The sequence below is a fragment of the Meleagris gallopavo genome, chromosome 2 (genome assembly GCF_000146605.3).
Source record: "Meleagris gallopavo isolate NT-WF06-2002-E0010 breed Aviagen turkey brand Nicholas breeding stock chromosome 2, Turkey_5.1, whole genome shotgun sequence".
In the NCBI taxonomy this organism is placed as follows: Eukaryota; Metazoa; Chordata; class Aves; order Galliformes; family Phasianidae; genus Meleagris; species Meleagris gallopavo.
In genome coordinates, this window is record NC_015012.2 from 31,437,118 (window position 1) to 31,454,915 (window position 17,798).

Consider the following 17,798-nt stretch of genomic DNA (forward strand, 5'->3'; position numbering starts at 1 on the left):
CTACAAGACACACACTTCCAAGAAAAAAAATTCTGTGCTGAGATATCTTACTTCCTCATATTTGTTTTCAAAAAGCATCTGTAAGGAAGTTTATCATGAACATCAGTAACACAGTGTTAGCCCATAAAACAATTAAGTGCTCATGCAAACTTCCCAAAACTCTGCAGGTGGCTTTGCTTCTATATCACAGAAGAAGCAATTACTCTCACAGAACATTCAAAGATGTCCTTTTGATGATGCAGTTATCTAGTTTCTATAGTCAAGTGTCAGGAAAAAGCGTGAGCAAATTTCTTTTTTGTTTTGTTCTTACTAGCTCAGTGCACATACTAACAGGCTCATACACTGACTCATATGGTATTCTCTAGCTCTAGTAGTGAGCACGATATGTAGTTGTTTACCTCAAGGTGCTGCTTTTATCACTTTTTGGCAGAGACAATAAATGATTCTGCTGCACAAGCAAGAATATACAAAAGCCTACAATGACTTAATCAGTGAGCACCAAGGAGAATAAGTGGAAAAATATTATCATTATACTTCCAGAAAGTAACAGGTAAAACATTCAAAACATAAGTTATTTAATTCCAAATTATATTTTAAATCTGTATTTTGCTTGGACTCGAGAACCTGGTGGGTTATATAAACACAATGTAAAAACCATAAATCCATTCAAGTGAATCCCAGCCTTCCTCCAAGCAAAACAGTGATCAGTTCCAGAAAAGCAGCACTGACACAAGATAGAGAACACGCCAGAGACAAGGCTTCTAGAGTCAAAGCCAATCTGGTGGAGCGTTCAACATCCTGAATGTATCTTGCATTTTGGAAGGAATTCAGATTAGTGACGCAATCATTGATAGCTACAACACGAGCACAGAATCAAACAATACTCAAATAGATAAAGGAATTAAAAAGAAACTAAGCCAAACCACAGGAAACTAGCCACTAAACAACGTCCAGTCCTCCTCATCTCTTTAGTGGGCAGTGTAGAAAGGGTTAGCTTGAAAAATACTAGGTTCAGAACCCTTCAAAAATTTGCCCAGGAAATCTTACCAAAAACCTCACTCCAGAAGAATGTTCTCTATTCTTGGAAATCTAAGCTGTTAAATTCCATCCTGGTTTATGAAAAAAATAGAATGCAATTAAACAGGGACAAGTGAGAGTTACTACTTCTAGCAAGAAATAATTAAATGCACTATTATGGGATGAAGAAAAAATCAGCCAGCCAGCAGTTCTGCAGAAGAGAGTCTTGTGAGTCATAATATAAATCTAACTCAGTTTCCTGCCTAGAAGTGCAAACATCTTAGTATGTATATGGACATGTAGAATGTACAGAGTGCAATTACTAAGGAATTATCTTCTATTCAATAACATTTGTGCCTGCTCTTTGGGTCAAGAAATGTGGACTGGTTTGAGAACGTCTTTTGGGAAGACAGAGTGATGTGTTTTTCTTGTTTGTTTTTTCTTTCAAAGCCCTACAGGAACATTTAAAGAATTGGAGATATTTGGTTTATGAAAACAAGTCATTGGAGGAAGACAATATCTGCCTTTTTCTTTTTTTTTTTTTCTATAGCAGCCTTTGCCATGTCTGCAAGGGACACAACAGATTTCAATCAGCAAAGATTATGCAGATGAAACCAGAAAAAAATTATCATTAATAATAGAGTTTATCAGAAGAAATTTTGTGAACAAACTGATAATGTCACCCATGTTGAAGAACTCTAAAAACAGGCTGATCTCCTTCTGAAGTACTAAATGTAATTGATCCTGACTTGAAGACGATCTCTTAGGATCATTTCCAGCATTAATTCTGCTGCAGCAAACAACTCACCCCCTTCTCACCCCTATTTAGAACCCAAGGACTACGTAGGCAGCCTCTTTCTATTTCTGTTTTCAGTGTTCTATTGAGATTGATTAATACTCTCCATCGAACTCAAGAGCAAGAAATGTGTTGTAATTGAGAGGCACAAGATTTGGTGGCATTAATTCCCAAATGTGTGAAAGCATCATCCAGTTCTGTCAGGCTTGCAGCAAGAAATACTAGTACAGACAACTCACTTTTGACAAGATCAAATGTCAGTCTGAAAAAAAAAAAATACCACTAATTCCCTCATAAAGAGAAAACACTACAAAATAACCTGTTACAGTGTAACAACGTAGGCAATGTCTTGGCAAGACTACATAGCTTTCATAGCTTCTAACTGAATGATTTAGAAAAAGACAATAACCAACTGAACTGGTGTGATACCAACCAGAGCCTAACTTGGCCAAGGGAAGAGAGGAAAATAAAATACCAAGAGATTAAAGTCTGTACTTTTTGTTGACAGAACTGGAACCAAGAATAAATTCCTCCCAGAGGTCAACTACAGGCAATCCTTGACAAAACAGACAGAAGCATTTTAGGCTGACACCTAGATGCATCATTTTTTAAGTTTGATAAAAATAATTATTCCCAACTACAGTCATGGATGATGCAGATTTAAAACATGTTTATGTACAAATGCTCAAAGCCTGTAACACTCATTCACACAGAGAAAACATTTCTCTTCAGTTATATCTTAAAGATGCCTACAGACAAAATGTATGATATACTGAAGAAGACAGTATGTCAACAAGCACCAACAACAGAAAGAGTTGACTATTCTATACCCAGAACTCTGAGAACTCAAAGTATGTCTTTGCCTCTTCCCCCCATCTGAGCAACTGAGAATACACTGTTCACCCTCTAGTCTTGAAGACTTCATAGAACCAGAGAATATCATGATTTGGAAGAGACCCACAAGGATAATCAAATCCAACTCCTGGCTTCAACAGGATGACCCAAAATTCAAACTATGTATCTGCCCTGGGGAGCCAGTGCCAGTGCCTGGCCACCACTCTCTGGTGAAGAGTCTCATCCTAAACCCCAATCTGACCTCCCCCAACACCCCCAATGCAGCTCCATGCCGTTCCCTCAGGCCCTGTCGCTGTTCACAGAGTAGAGCTCAGCGCTGCGCCTCTGCTCCCTGTGAGGAGCTGCAGCCGCCATCAGGCCTCCCCTCAGCTCCTCTGATCCGAGCTCAGCAAACTGAGGGATCTCAGCTGCTCCTTGTCCATCTTGCCCTCCATATCCTTCATCACCTTCATAGTTCTTTCTAATAGTTCTATCTTTCTGATATTGCGGTACCTAAAACTGTTTTTCAACGGCATTCAAGCATTTCCAGTGCACGGAGGCTCCAAACATTTTATTGAATATTTTTACCTATGTCACTGCACTGCAAACTATTTGCTAGGATTAACATTCAATAAATCAGTGAATGGCTCCGTTCCCCTTTAAACACAAATCCTCATTGCGCTGTCAGTCTGTAGGGATCACCCTATACATGGTGATTAAGACCGAAGAGCAAAGACTGCAAAGGGATTTTGGAAGAAGTCTAAGAAAACAGCATTTAAGAAATAAATAATTAAGATAAACACCTTCTTAGTCGCCTGACAGATAAGCAAGAAATTTTAACCTTCTTACATTAGAAAGATTAAGGATAGCTATGACTGAACACAACAGAAGTTAATGGAATTCTATGCAAATGTATAGCAAGTAATACAACAAAAAGGTTACATCAATAGTAAAGCTTTTTCATTTGCTTTTTCTTTTAGTATTTCTGGATTTTATGCAGTACAGTTATGTAAAGAACATTTAAGATACATTCATTCCTTAAAAAGCCTCAAATTTCAGCATAAAACACTAGGACTCCAAAGCTTCAGTGCATCTGGTATAAAATCCTGAAACCCAGACTTCTAAACTCCTAATATTTTTTACGGCTTTGGACCTGATTTCTCAGAAATGAGAAAAACTGTAGCAGTAGAAGTGCCTGAACCGTTAAAAATGAACAGAAATACATTGTGTTTCTTAAAAAACATTTAACAATCTTGGATGGATGGTCTAGCTCTCAGTCAAGGCAGAGTAATTCCAGTTACAAAAAGGCCTGAGCAGAACCAGCAGTCCTATGAGAAACTAAATAATCTTAACTGATAACTGGTGAAGGTACAAAAGCATCACCTTCTCTACTCTCTTGAGTATCTACAATTACAGACAGAAGACATTATTCTGAAACAGAGAAATCTAGTATAGAAATAATTACACAAAAGAATTACTTCGGGTTTTTTTTTTTTTTGTCTGGGATTTAAGCAAATCTGTGACACTACAGCAAGAAGTTCCCCAATATAATGGACGTAACCAAAATTAGTTGTCATTTTAGAGATTAAAATCCAGATTTGGGAGAAGAAATCAACTGGAACCTGTGCTTTCCAGTACAAAAGTAAACAGCGTATAAATTAAAAGGCATTTGCCAATTGCTGTTTTCAGATTTATATTCTAACATCCTATACTACAATACAACTACAGTCAAATAAACATTAAGAAAACACCTTTAAAAAAGTCTTACCTTTCGTGCATGCACATAATCTGTCTGTGCCCGAACAGTATATCACCGAGACAAACATATCTGGTTCCTCAGTGCCCTCTTTTTTAGGTGGCTCCACTTTGGCCAGAATTTCAAAGTTCGAAAGATCTAGTATTTTCACATATCCTCCCTGAGTAGTTATTACCAGGTGCCCAAGAGTAGAGATCTCAGATCTTCTCTCTCTCCCACTGCCATTTTTAGAAGTTAATTGTATTTCCTCTACAGGTTCTTCACAGTCATCCTCTCGATTATCCAATATATCTGGTGGGAGTAAAATCATTGAGGTAATTGTGTCTTGGGGGTCTTTGATATGCTGGATTTTTACCGGTTCCTCCTCTAAAGTAACTATTCTAGTGGCATAATTCATTTTATAAAGCACTAGGTATCCACCACTAACACTTCTCTGTTCAGGCTGAATTATTAAAGGAGTTGTTACATCTGCTGGTGGCTCATGTTGGATTACATCAATACTTGTGCCATTCACTACAGCAAGACTTGATTCTATTTCACCCTTCCTTCTATTACATAGTGCTGAGTTTAATTTATTTAAATTATTCAAGGCCTCTACTTGATTTATTGCACTCAGAGATTCGACAGGACAAGTCCGAAGTCCTACTAATAAATGAACTCCATCTGCACAAGGAGTGATTGAATCTACACACAGGTTCTCCTCCTCTGCAAACTTTGGCAGACGCAGGCACTGAACCAACGTCCCAGGCTTGGGAACCATGGAGCTCCACTTGTCCGAGTCCGGAGAAGTTAGGTTGGCTGCAGCATCTGCGAACTGCTGAATATAAGTCACAGGGGGATCCTGTAACAGCAACTGTTCTTGACTGTCCAGCTCCATTTCAATGATCTGTGGAACTGTGAAACCATCTTCATGTATACTTTTACTTATAAAGTTCACCTGTGAAAAAAGTTTTCCTCTTTCATCAGACTCCTTAATGCTGTATAGCAGCAATACAGGTAAAGTCCTCCTTACCAGAGGGGAATTCAGTTCTGAAATAGTGCAGGATTCATTGTCAGTTGATCCCTGTTCTGAGACACTCTCACCTCGAGTCCTGCTTAAGCCATCCAGTGACCGCTGAGAGTTACTGCTAACAGGAGAGGTAGCAGGTGATTTGTATGTTAATAGACCTCCAGCTAATAAACAAGGAAAGGGAATGTTGTGTTGTTCGACATGTTTTTCCTTCATCTTTTCACTCTTACAGTTGGCCAAACAGGGGTTTGCCCCAAGTTCTTCTAGATCCTTAACTGTGTCTTCTAGAACATTTGCAACAATTTCCCACTGAAGTTTCTCAGGCTGCTGGAGAATGCTGAGAGCTGTAATATCAAGGTTGACTTCCATCGTTTCTTTTTGTGATGTATGCCCTTTAAAACAGAAATTTTTAACATATGTTCAAAAAAGAAAAAAAGGTATTGTAGTATTACATATATTACACACCCTCATAATTAAAAGAGAGAAAGTTACTGCTCCAGACTCAGTATGTTACAATGTTCTGTTTGTTCAAGACTTAAAAGTCATGAAACGATAGAAAAGGCCGAGAAACATTCCCTCAATATGGGCTCTTGTGTGTAAGCACGTTCTATTTTTCCTCCCCTGTTGCTCTCGATTCAGGAGAGCAAACCGATTATGAAAAGCAAGCACGTAAATCTTCCCTCTCATAAAAATTTCTGATTAGACCTCTAAGAAAATAACACAGAAACACTATGCATAGCACTGTTCTGCTTACATCTGACACCTTTGTTCAGAAAGACAAAAAAGCTAATTTTTATCAGACCATATGCAGAAGTAAATTAGATACAGGAATTCTCTCTAGCAATCCCCTGAATTTAAAGGGCTTTTGACAACTGTCATTTGTTCTTTTTCTCAGTAAGTTTCTTTAACAATTTTTCTTTTTCTCCTATATGTACTCTTTCCACCACATGAATGACAACTATTGCCACTGCTTTCTAGGTCAATTTTTTACCTGTTTTGGACAGGGTTTAAGAGCCTTAGAACAACGGTTTCCTTCCTGACCTCTACATAATACATGGATCAAATATAACCTACCTGTTACAGATTCTGATCTGGAATGCTCTTCACTGTCCGAATCATCCAGTAGGTCATCACTGAAAAAACAAAACCAACCATATGTATAAATGTCACCATGTACACTACTTGCATTCCTATTATTCAATAAATCAAATTAGTTTAAAAAAGTATCACATCTTTGCTATTACCCTGTATTTTTTTAGTCATCATCTGTATCTATTGATGAATTAGTAACGGACACTATCATAATGACTTTGTCAACAGACATTGAGCCAGTAGAGCAAACTGTGCTTTTAACTAGTCTCATTCTGCTATTGTATTCTCAACAATTCAGACATAAATTAAATGAAAATGAAAACCAGTTCTCAGAAATCTTTAGGAAGGGAAAACTTCCTAAAAACTGATGACATCCTCTGTAAAGTTCTTCAAAACAGTCTCTGAAAGGTGGAGCTGTCAGACTGGTTTTCAATTCTACTAACACAATCTTGCAACTAACACAGAAACTGTCACAATTCAGGATAGTCCTGTTCCAGTCATGTGTAATGTCTTCCTCTCACAGCACCGCAGCTACCAACATCATCCTCCCATGGTTCAAAATAACTGAGTAAGTTCTGAAGTTTTCCAAAGAAGAATAAGCACAAAAGACATAAACAAAAACACTACCTTCAGGAAATAGGATACAATCATCATGTTGCTTTTAAAAATACTACCAGATGAGTCGTGTTTTCATAAAGACAGATTCTGTTCAAGATCATTCTTCATGAGAAACGGGTTGTTTAATAGTTCTAACTATATACAAAGGTTTACACATTTGGCTTTTCTAATAGGAGAAACGATTTCCTATTACAGGACCTTTAAATACAGAAAGAACAGTAGTGTCTTCGTACCTTTGGATTTAATAACTCACAGTACCAAGTTAGATTCCCACATTTAAACAAATTGGACACCTTCTCCTCTGCCCAAGGTAAAAGTCTTTTCTTTTGACTCAACCTTTATTTCACCAGACGAGAGCAACAATTCAATTGTTTATCATCCACTCTCCTCTTGGGTGGGAAATGGATAGCAAACTTCATATACATTAAGTAGAACAGAAGACACTTAGACTTGAGCAGCACCACTATATTATTTTGTGTGAGTTTTAATGAGAAAGGAGTTTCTAGTAACATACTGTAAGCAGTGTAAATGAAGGAGTACTACTTATCCTCGCATGGCACTTTCTAAGCATCAGCATATTCTCTAACTTATTTAAAAGTTAGTCACAAATGAGAACAACTCTACCACAGCCACAAGACTTATTTTATAACTGACATAAACAAAAATTAAGTAGGTGCAATCAGAGAAAAAACACCTTCTAGAAACCTATAAATAATCTTCATTTCCAACCTGAAACACATAATCCATAATTAAAATGAAAAGGCATTTCCAAACTTGTATTCCTTGCTTTTTTTCAGCTTCGGAACACCAGCATAGAACAGCAATGGGATTAGGTATTTCTTTGTTAGTGAAGAATAAAAAAACTGAAACAACAGGACTAAAATCGAACTGACTTTCATTTCATTTTCATTTTATATATATATATTTATATATATTTAAGCAATGAATTGAGTAGACATAGTCATTTACAAAAAACTATCTCCATGAAAACACTTACTGATCTTATGTTTCAAAACATGAACCTAACAAAATGACATTTACTGCCACTATCACAATGGCCTTTCTTATTTCTGATTCTGTAGATTGACATACCTGTCTCCTTCTAATTTTGGTATATCTGAGCAGCTAGATGAGTCTTCTAGCCACGCTAGCGTTGGTCTCCTTGAGTCAACCCCTGAGCTCTGTTCTCCCGATAACATAAGTTGTTGCACAATAGCTGGATCATATGCATTGATCTCAAATTTCAAGTGGACCTGAGAAATAAGAAAAAGCAGAAGAGACCTTAACTTATATCAAGATGATTTAAGCATCTAAATCACAAGTAACTAGTTAATAATTCTTTATATTTTATACCTTCATAAGTTTGGAAACATCCCATATGCAGATCTTTCCTCGCTTTGTTGCAGCAGCTAGAAAATGAGGGCAACTTCCAGATCCAAAGCAGGCTATTCTGTCAGTGCCATCTGTGCAGGGAAATTGTGCTGGACTTGTTGCCAGTGTGACTGAAAGAGGTACATTCTGAGTGTGCTCACCCTTGACAAACGGGCAGTTTGGGGAATGTCTCTCATGTTCAGACCTTTTCACATTAAAAACAGACATATCAAAAATGATTTCACACATCGTATACAAACTCACATCATGAAGTGAAGTTGAAAGTGAATCATTTCTGAAACTGAACGCTACTGCAGTTGGCTATACAAGATCATTCAGAAGTTACTGAAACAGCTTTCCCTACAATTTCTCTATAGTAGACTTGATTAAATTATTTAATGGATAGTCAAATTCAAACTGAGGAAGCTGTCCATAATTTAAAAGAATCTATCCATTTTATTGAAAATAATAATAATAATAATAATAATCTACAGGCAGTAGCCCATTATGACATCATGAAGAAAAAAGGCATACTTTAGATTACTGTTAAGATTATTATAAGTAGCTTTAATAAGAAGTAACAGTGTTCTATCTTTAGTTTTAAATCCACAAAGAAATTGAAACTGAATGACACATTGACCTAGAAGCATAAAAAAACAGCAAGCATCTAAACTTGATAGAAGCAGAGAAATGGCAAAGAACAATTACACTACTGCAAAATGTCTGGAAACGAATTAGGAAAAGGAGATGAGGAACTGTGAAAGATAAGGCTAAAAAGAAAAGGCAAGCCAGAAATTTGTTTTGTTCAAATAATGATCATAAATTAACAGCCAAGACAATAATTATACTAATGACCCTTTGAAAACCAAAATACAGTTCTGCATTTCTGTCACTATGCACAATTTTGACTGACTCATGAAAGTAGTAAGGGCTCTTGCAATTTGACATAAAAGGCAAATACATACTACATGGCCTCCACAGTTCAAGAACTTATGTTCATATCACAATCATACAGAAGACTGAGTTCAGAATCCTACAAAGAAATTTTGGCTATCATCTTGGTCACAAAATAACTAAAAAGAAACAGCAAAACCAGATTTAAGAAATAAAATCAGCTACAATTTCTTGCTTTTACTATTACAATGAAATTTGACAAAGTACAAAGAATTATTCTGTAATTTGTCCCATGGAATCATTCTGGAAATCCACTCTCATCAGTGACTATTCCTAAACTCACCAGAAATCCTATCAAGGTACATGGATTTTAGCCTCTGAAAGTTTCTGATCTCTTCAGCACAGACCTAAATCTATTCAAAATACCATTAAACTTACCAAGGTTCATCTGTAGGCTCCCAGCATACCAAACATACACTACAGGTAAAGCACATGGCTCTGTCATCTCCTGATGAAGCAGGCTATAAATATAAAAAGAAACAACCAAAATTCATGTAGCTATACAACATGAAACATTAATTAGGTGATTAAGTAACTCTCCTTCTAGTGGCATAGGAAAGCACCACATCAAATGCCCAATCAAAAGCCCAACATACTTTAAAGGGGCATATTTCCCATTAGGTACCAACCATGGTACCTCACGTTTCTATAGAAGAGATCTAGAATCAATGCCTGTACAAACTACTGGATAAAAATCACACAGAAATAGAACTCAAGTGAACAGCATCATTACTAAGACTTTTATTTCTATGGAAAAAAGCTCACAAAGTTTTTAAAAAAAAAAAAAATCAGAATCTCAGCAGAATTTAGCTGCATGCTTGTAAAATCCCGATGTCAAATGACACAGACTGCCTAACCATCACTATGTAAATCCATGCCATAAACAATTATTTTATAGTAAAAATGATTTCAAAGAATGAAAAATTGAAATAGGAAAGAGTAGTGCACTACAATGTTGAGTTTGTATCTACTTACTACTCAATAATTTAGTAATGTGATCTAGGACTGCTGTGCGTTACTCACTCTATAGTTTCTTTAAATCACACTAGGAAGGTGTAGTTAAAAAAACTCTGATATCAAGTTTGTTTGTTTGTTTGTTTTTTAGCTTTACTTGTATATACTTGTATTGTAAAGACTAATGATATTTACACAATAATCTAGTGAGGAGGAAAAAAAATGCTAACTCTTTAACTGCTAAGTTACTTATTTTTATTTAAGAGAAATTTATTTGGTACTTACAATTACCTTATAATCTTATAATCAGGCTTTAGTTTAGAACAATGTTTTTAGTGATCTGTACAAAAAAGAAGCAACCTCAAGGTGTGGAAAAAAGAAAGGAATTAAAAAAAAAAACCACAAAAAGAGTTGAATGACTTTTTTTTCATTAGACTTTCTGCATCGTTACAGGAATTGATTAAAAGGAAAAAACCAAAAGGCATTTTTCCAAACCCTCACCTAGGAGACAAATACTAAAAACAATAAAACCTTTTACCTGGTGGTAGAATCCAGCTTGAGCCATAGGATCTGGTTGTGCCCACCTATAACCCACATGAGGCCATGAAGTGAATGTCTCCCTTCTGTTAGCTTCACTATACATCAAAGACCTAGAAGGGCAAAAATTCTACATTATCCAAAACTAGAATCACCTAGAATTGTTAAAAACAAACAAAAAAACCCCACAAACCAAAAAGTAAAATCATTATGACATATTTTTCAATAGTTTAGATACTGCTAGAAATAACAGATTGCTACCTATAACTTATATTTAACATTATTGATAAAGGTCACAGAAACATTACGAAGTTCTGATACTTGAAGGTCTAAAGTGTGTCAGCAAAAGAACATAAGCAGTGCTTAACAACTTACAGGCCTTGAAAGCAAAATCAATTAAGTAAGCTCCCTTGTAGCCTATTTGGTCTAACTGCAGCAAAGCATCATCTTATCCAGAGCTCCTCTGCATTTAGGGTCGAGAACCTAGACTAATAGAACTGTTGAAGGGGTTTCTTTTACAACTACTGCAGAAATTTTGGGTTACTAACTGAACATATATGAATACACATGTTTAAAAATATCCCAGAGGGATATTTTAAGCTTATCTGAGAATATGGTGTGAACCCCTTGACATGTTACTCGCTGCATGCTGTAATACTTGAGAATTATAAACTACTAAACCACAAAATCTGAAGTTTTCCATAAATGCAACATGTACAAGGAAAATACACATCTCTTTTTGCCACCTTCCTTGCTTAATTTCAACGTAATTCTCTAGTTTGAAATACAGAACAGCTATCATCATTTCTTTTTCGTCAGCAAATGTATTCCAGTATCATCCCACATTTCACCACCCTGCACAGAAAGGTGCATATAGCTGGAAGAATTAGTACTGCTCAATAGGAAAGTGCCTCACATCTTGTTTCTTCCCCCCAGCATCAGAAGTTTTTGCTGTCTTTAGAGAGAATGGACATATTAAACATTTCCTACGAAGGAAGTAAACTATTCTTGCAACACATATATAAGGGCTGCCTTAACTTGATATTTTACCATCTTAAGAGATTGTTATCAGGGAGCTCTAATCAAAAATACAATGTGGCAAGTTAGAGTCAGATATGGAGGTTTGAGGAGTGGAAATAGGAGATTCAATCACTGAAAGAAATGTTAACATAGTTTCAAAATACTATTCATATAGAAACTTTCAAGAAGACACTCGTTTATAAACTTTGAAGATTCGTCAACATTTTAACAAGTCTTGGCTTATGAAGGTTAAAACAATAGGTTACTCACTTACTTACACATCATCACTTAGATCAGAAAGAGATGAAGCAACAGTCTATGAGGTAAATGTTCTCTGATTCCAAACACATAGCAGCAGACTATAGAGTTCAGAAGTAGCATTTATACTCAAAGGTAACAACTTCCTAAACTTTATCCTCTAAAAGACAAAGCATGGGCATAACTCCTTCCTGCATGAAGGAAAAGGAATTGATTTCATGATGTAGCATAGTGGGTATGCTCTAACTCTGGTAGACAAATTTGTTCACTCTGTGTTCAAAAGAGGCTTACAGAAGCTCTTAAAGCTACGCGGCTTCTGAACATCTTAACATTGCTGTCTCAGTAAAGTTTATACTAAATACTAGATTGAGTAGAATTGATAACTCAAATAATGAGTCATGAGCACTTTATTGTCCAGACACAGCAATAATCAAACGTTACAAAAAGTAAAACATGGGTGAACACACACTAACGTGTTACAATACCACCTACAGAACTACATTGAGGGCTGCAACCGTTATCTCTCTGAAAGCAAAGCAACTTCATCCAACTAGAACTAAGGCAACATTGCAAATAGAACGCTCTTTTGGCAACCATAAAGCTTTCCCTAAGTTTACCAATAGGTACAGTACATTGTACCTGAAACAATTTAATAGCAAGAAGGTACGGAACAGGATGTTAATTCGATGTTTTTTCCTTCAGCAAAGAAATTAAGATTATTTAGGAGCTTATTCTAATCCAACTGAAGGGTCAAATTCATCACTGATTTTATCTTAATGTACCTGTCCACAGATCGACCAGGTCCCACACCAAGTTCTGGTCGCGCGCTGGGTAAGAGGTAAGATAACCTATCCATCACAGAGGATGCTACAGGTAAGGCAGCAATATTTTGATTTATCTTCTTGAGTTCATTTACAATGGCGCTGGCGACAGACTTCAAAACATGATGAGGAAGGTGGAACGTAACCGTTGCCCACTAAATGGAGAGAAAAAGTGCCTAGGTAAATATATTTTAAGATCCTGACTGCTGAACAACAAATAGCTCACAAAGATTTCAGACGCAAAAGAAAATGCATCTGTTGCAATCTTTCTTGATTTCAATCAATTTAAGAAGTAATATAGGAATGGACACAAAAACAATACAGACACAATGCAAGGAAATACAATATCTTCAAAATTTTAATCTCAGTGCCTTGTTAGTTTCTTGCTTAACAAGTCAAACTTCACCCTGAGGAACTAAGGAACACATAACAGATTTCGTCCTCTTCAAATGAAAACCAGCACACTAAGTTAAGCATTTTGCATGCTTCAATAACAATAGCTAAGCAAATTAAAGTTAAGAATCCATGTTAGACAGTACAGAAACAAATTCTTACCTTTGCAACTTTATGATTTGCTGCTGTTTCATGTGAGGTATTTTTTAAACCATCCTTCAGTTGTGTGATGAATAAGTCGTATCCCTCTGTGCTGGAAACATCTACTTTTTCTATGCAAGCAGATAACAGCTGCTGAGCCTAAAATGCAGATGTGCAAGACAGTTAGCATCCAACTGAAGAGCTACGGAAAAGAATTACAACTGTTTCATCGTTCTGGGAAATGCATACTGGCATACCTAGTTTATCTTATGCTATATCAGCACAACTCCTACAGAAGACACAGAGTTGAGCAAGTAGTTCCAAATTTTATTCTGCAGTCCAACCAATGGAAAAATCTCCGCAGTAATGTTAGTAATTATTACAAGTTCCCTCAGGTACAATATTAACAAACATTAAACGTCAGTCATACAGTTAACACAGGACATATTAAAGCCAAGCAAAACAGATGACATCTATTGCCTAGAGAAATTTTAAACTCAGAAATAGAGCACCTAGAAAAAGAACATTCTAGCCATCTATTTATACAGTTTTATTCTTCCATTCCCATCTGTTTCTAGTTTGCACCACATCATATCACAGGTAAGAATCAAAGGCATACCTTGTGCACCAAGCACAAAGCATTCCATACCTGTTGTTAAGTAGGCTACATCTGAACAATGTTCCATTAAATATTTCAAGTTACAAGCAAAAGGAAATACTTCCAAAAGGCAACTGCCAGCCTTGACTTTAAACGGCCAGGAATTACTCCAAACAGAATGGTCAAATGGCCACCTGGTTACATGCTTGGGGAGCTCAGGGGAGACAAGAAGCCAAATCAGTCCCTTAGCTAAGGCTGTATTTGCTACTCAGGTTTCCATAAAGCATTATGCACAACTCACATTTCAAAAATCTCTCACAGACAATACAAGATCAACAGACACACTGTTCATAATTTTACAGAGCTGTAGGAGGAAGCAAAACCAGCATAAAGACAGTAAAACAACTTGTCAGTGCTGTCTGTACACACATTGCTGGCAGACTAACCATACAAAACAAGTACTTGAGAGCAAAGATTTGCAGAGAAGTTCTAGAGACTAATAAAAAAGTCTTCTTGAATAAAAGCTCTTCATCTTCCTGTGATGAAAGAATTGGACTGATACATTTCTATGATGTCTGTTTCAGTATCTGCTAAAACTTTCTGAGGTCTGGGTAACTCCTGTTTAAAACTGAAAATAAGATCTAAATATTGCTAATGATATTCCTCCCATCTCACTGATCTGGCCCTTGACTCCTCCAGTCTGATCCTAACAATTGTCTTTGGATCCAGTGGAATATTTAGCTAAAAAAACTGACACGATCTCATAGTTTGTATTTGTATTAAACCACCTGAGAATGCAAACCAATGACAGCAAAACTGTCATTGGCCTGGAAATGTTAACCTGTCAGCCCCTTCCTGGTCAGCCACACACCTCAAGGACTTCAAAGCTACCCACAAATGGTCTAAAACTGACACCAGGGTCACAAAGCCCAGAAAACCAGAAACCTGAAAAGCTCTCTGCAAAGACATCTGTGAAGCAACAGTTTATTGCTATTACACCTGCTTAAGAAAAGCAATTCAAAAAACCACCAGTAAACCACACAACCTACATTCACATAAATATCTGAAATCACTGTTCAGGATAAGTTTTTGTAGGCGATGTATTATTTAAAGCAAATTTATTTCCTCTATAAGCTGGGAAGTCCAATTTTCTCAAAGTGCTTTAAAGCTCTGGAATCTGGATTCAGCAGTCCAGTCTTCTTATTGCTTTTTTAATGTATGCGCTGCCCTAAATACTAGCATTGGCAGATGTTCTATATTCTTCCCAAACAAATCATTAATTTCACTTGTAATTGAAATTGTTGCGCAGATTTACCTCCCTTTTGTATTACTTCATGGTCACTACCACACACTGGTGAAAACTACTGTCTTCACCAAGAGCATATCTCATAGCAGGGTGTAGGGGAACTGCCTGAACACAGCCTGAACCTCTGACTGAGCACGTGGGGAAAGGACTCAGTCAGTCCTGGGACCACAGGTGAAGGCAATTCAGCTGTATGACCAGAAGGGGTAAGAGCCTGGCTGCACCTCTCTTAGACCTCATTTAAGGGCTGATTGCCACTGTGGAAGGACCTCTTTCTGGAAATCCCTCCCTGGTGGAGCTTTCTCCTTTAAACCTGGAATCTTCTGATATAGGTAAGCAATCTTTTTCCCTTCCTTTATAGCACCTTTTTATTGTGCCAATCCTCCCATCATATTGATCTGCTTAACTGCTACACAGATAAATTAGGAAAATACTGATGTACCTGCTATCTCAACTAAGAGATGCTATGCTTGCTGAAGGCAAACCAATACAATAAAACCCTGAGCGTTAGACCCCAAGCAAAAAGGTACATGTTTTCACCCCTTAAAGTGATAAGTTCTTGGTTATATTGTCTCTCTTTTCCCTAAGGCTTTCAGTAGAAAACAAACAAACAAACAAACAAAACCACACAAGGATGCCCAGCAGCACCAACTTTCAGAAGATTCCGTGCACAAGCACTGACAAAGCTCTGGAAACATGTCCTTTTTTCTGGTCACTGATGCTCCAAAATGTGATGTGCTCCTGATGAAGGAAGCTATCGTTTGTTTGAGATACAAGTAATTACAGTAAGTTAGTGCTATATAATGGCTAGTAACTAAGAAACTTTTTCATTACATGCGGTTAACATCACACTAGAAATAAGGGGATAAACACCTGGTTTCAGTATTTCTGACAGTTATTTATATAAGCATTTTCCTGTACCTTACCTCTGTAACAGGCAATTCAAGCTGAACCACATCATCTTGTTTTGAAACAGGTGTTTGCAGAGCTGTGTCTAACAATAAGATGCCGTTGAGATCTTTTCTACATCCTACTGCATAATCGTCCACAAAGATCACCTTGTCCACAGCAGAAATATACTGACACTTCACCCGTCCACCTGGTTTAGCTATAAAGGGAAAGACAAAAAAGATTATATTAGAAAACAGCTTTTGTTTTAAAAAAGATATTTGTTCTTGAAAGTAACATAAGACTTCAGTAAAATCTATTCTCTGAGATGATCAAGAAGTAGCTTATTAGCTACAACAATTTTCATCAAATCTGTTCTATTTTGTACTTAAAAAAATAAACAAAAAATCCATTTTAAGAGCTGTAATGGAAGCCATCATTCATGTCTTAATCCTACAGAAGGCCTAAGCCAGTGCTTTCAAGTCTAAGACATCTGATGCACATGATGTTAGCTGAGAAGCAATAATAAGAATTAAAATATACCAGCATGAGAAGTAGGACACAACTGTTGAACTATCATTAAGACCAATTAGTACTACTTCATTAAGTAAAAAAATACTCACACCTCTGAGAACTAAGCACAGCAAATGATATGAGCCAATGCCGTTCCAGCCCATGCCTTCCAGCACTGCCACCACCCACCAGATCAGTCCCTCAGCACTCCAGCTGGACTGAACAGGAGCATGGGTGAGGAGAAGGAACTCTGGAGTACTTACATGCTGCCTGCATCTGTACATTGTCAGAGGTAAGAGAGAGGTTCCTTGAGATGCTAAGGTAGCTTACTTCCATTCTGCACTGCCCACACCATGCCAGTAGCAGGTCAGAGAGGTTTGCTGGAGTGGCAAAAGTGTCTGCAGATCAGTAAGCACAGACTGTGGCAATGGGCGTTATCCCAAGAAACATTTAAATACTCAACATTATTATGTGTGCAAGGCTGGACAGATTCTAAAACTAAATCCATATAATATCTATGCAGTGTGCTTTAAGCCATAAAAATGTAAGCTTCTGCTACATAAGCAGACTTTAAGCATGCTGAAGTATAAGGACAGGTCATGCCAAGGGCAAGTTGAAACCATTCCATGGTCAACACAGATCTGTTTTTGCTGCACAGAAACAGGGGTTTCCTTGAATTCTGCATTAATCAAGTCTCGTCCCTGTTCTCCTCTTTCTTCAGATGCTATGTGCTGTTTCTAATTACAAAGAATTAAAAACTGTCATCGAGGTAGCTAGCACGGAGATAAAGACAGCTACGTAATTCCCAAATTCTCATCTTCGCAGTTTAATGTAGACAAAAGCAAATTAAAACTTCTCAAAACAGAGGACGTATCAATCTGACCACACTGCATCCTCTCTCAGAAACTCAGTTCAAGAATAGTTG

General features: G+C 37.0%; 1 protein-coding gene across 1 annotated transcript in view; it reads right to left on the reverse strand.

Annotated features, from left to right (window-relative positions):
* Nucleotides 1–16,689, reverse strand: part of BIRC6 (baculoviral IAP repeat containing 6) — a gene marked incomplete at its 5' end in the record, with an annotated part of 55,835 nt that extends 39,146 nt beyond the window's left edge. The window contains 9 exons of the mRNA XM_019613499.1: nucleotides 4,416–5,804; nucleotides 6,487–6,545; nucleotides 8,215–8,375; nucleotides 8,476–8,698; nucleotides 9,826–9,908; nucleotides 10,940–11,051; nucleotides 12,999–13,192; nucleotides 13,593–13,730; nucleotides 16,399–16,689. Coding sequence (XP_019469044.1) covers nucleotides 4,416–5,804; nucleotides 6,487–6,545; nucleotides 8,215–8,375; nucleotides 8,476–8,698; nucleotides 9,826–9,908; nucleotides 10,940–11,051; nucleotides 12,999–13,192; nucleotides 13,593–13,730; nucleotides 16,399–16,689 — 2,650 coding nt within the window. The remainder of the gene's footprint in view (nucleotides 1–4,415; nucleotides 5,805–6,486; nucleotides 6,546–8,214; nucleotides 8,376–8,475; nucleotides 8,699–9,825; nucleotides 9,909–10,939; nucleotides 11,052–12,998; nucleotides 13,193–13,592; nucleotides 13,731–16,398) is intronic.
* Nucleotides 16,690–17,798: the final 1,109 nt, after the last annotated feature.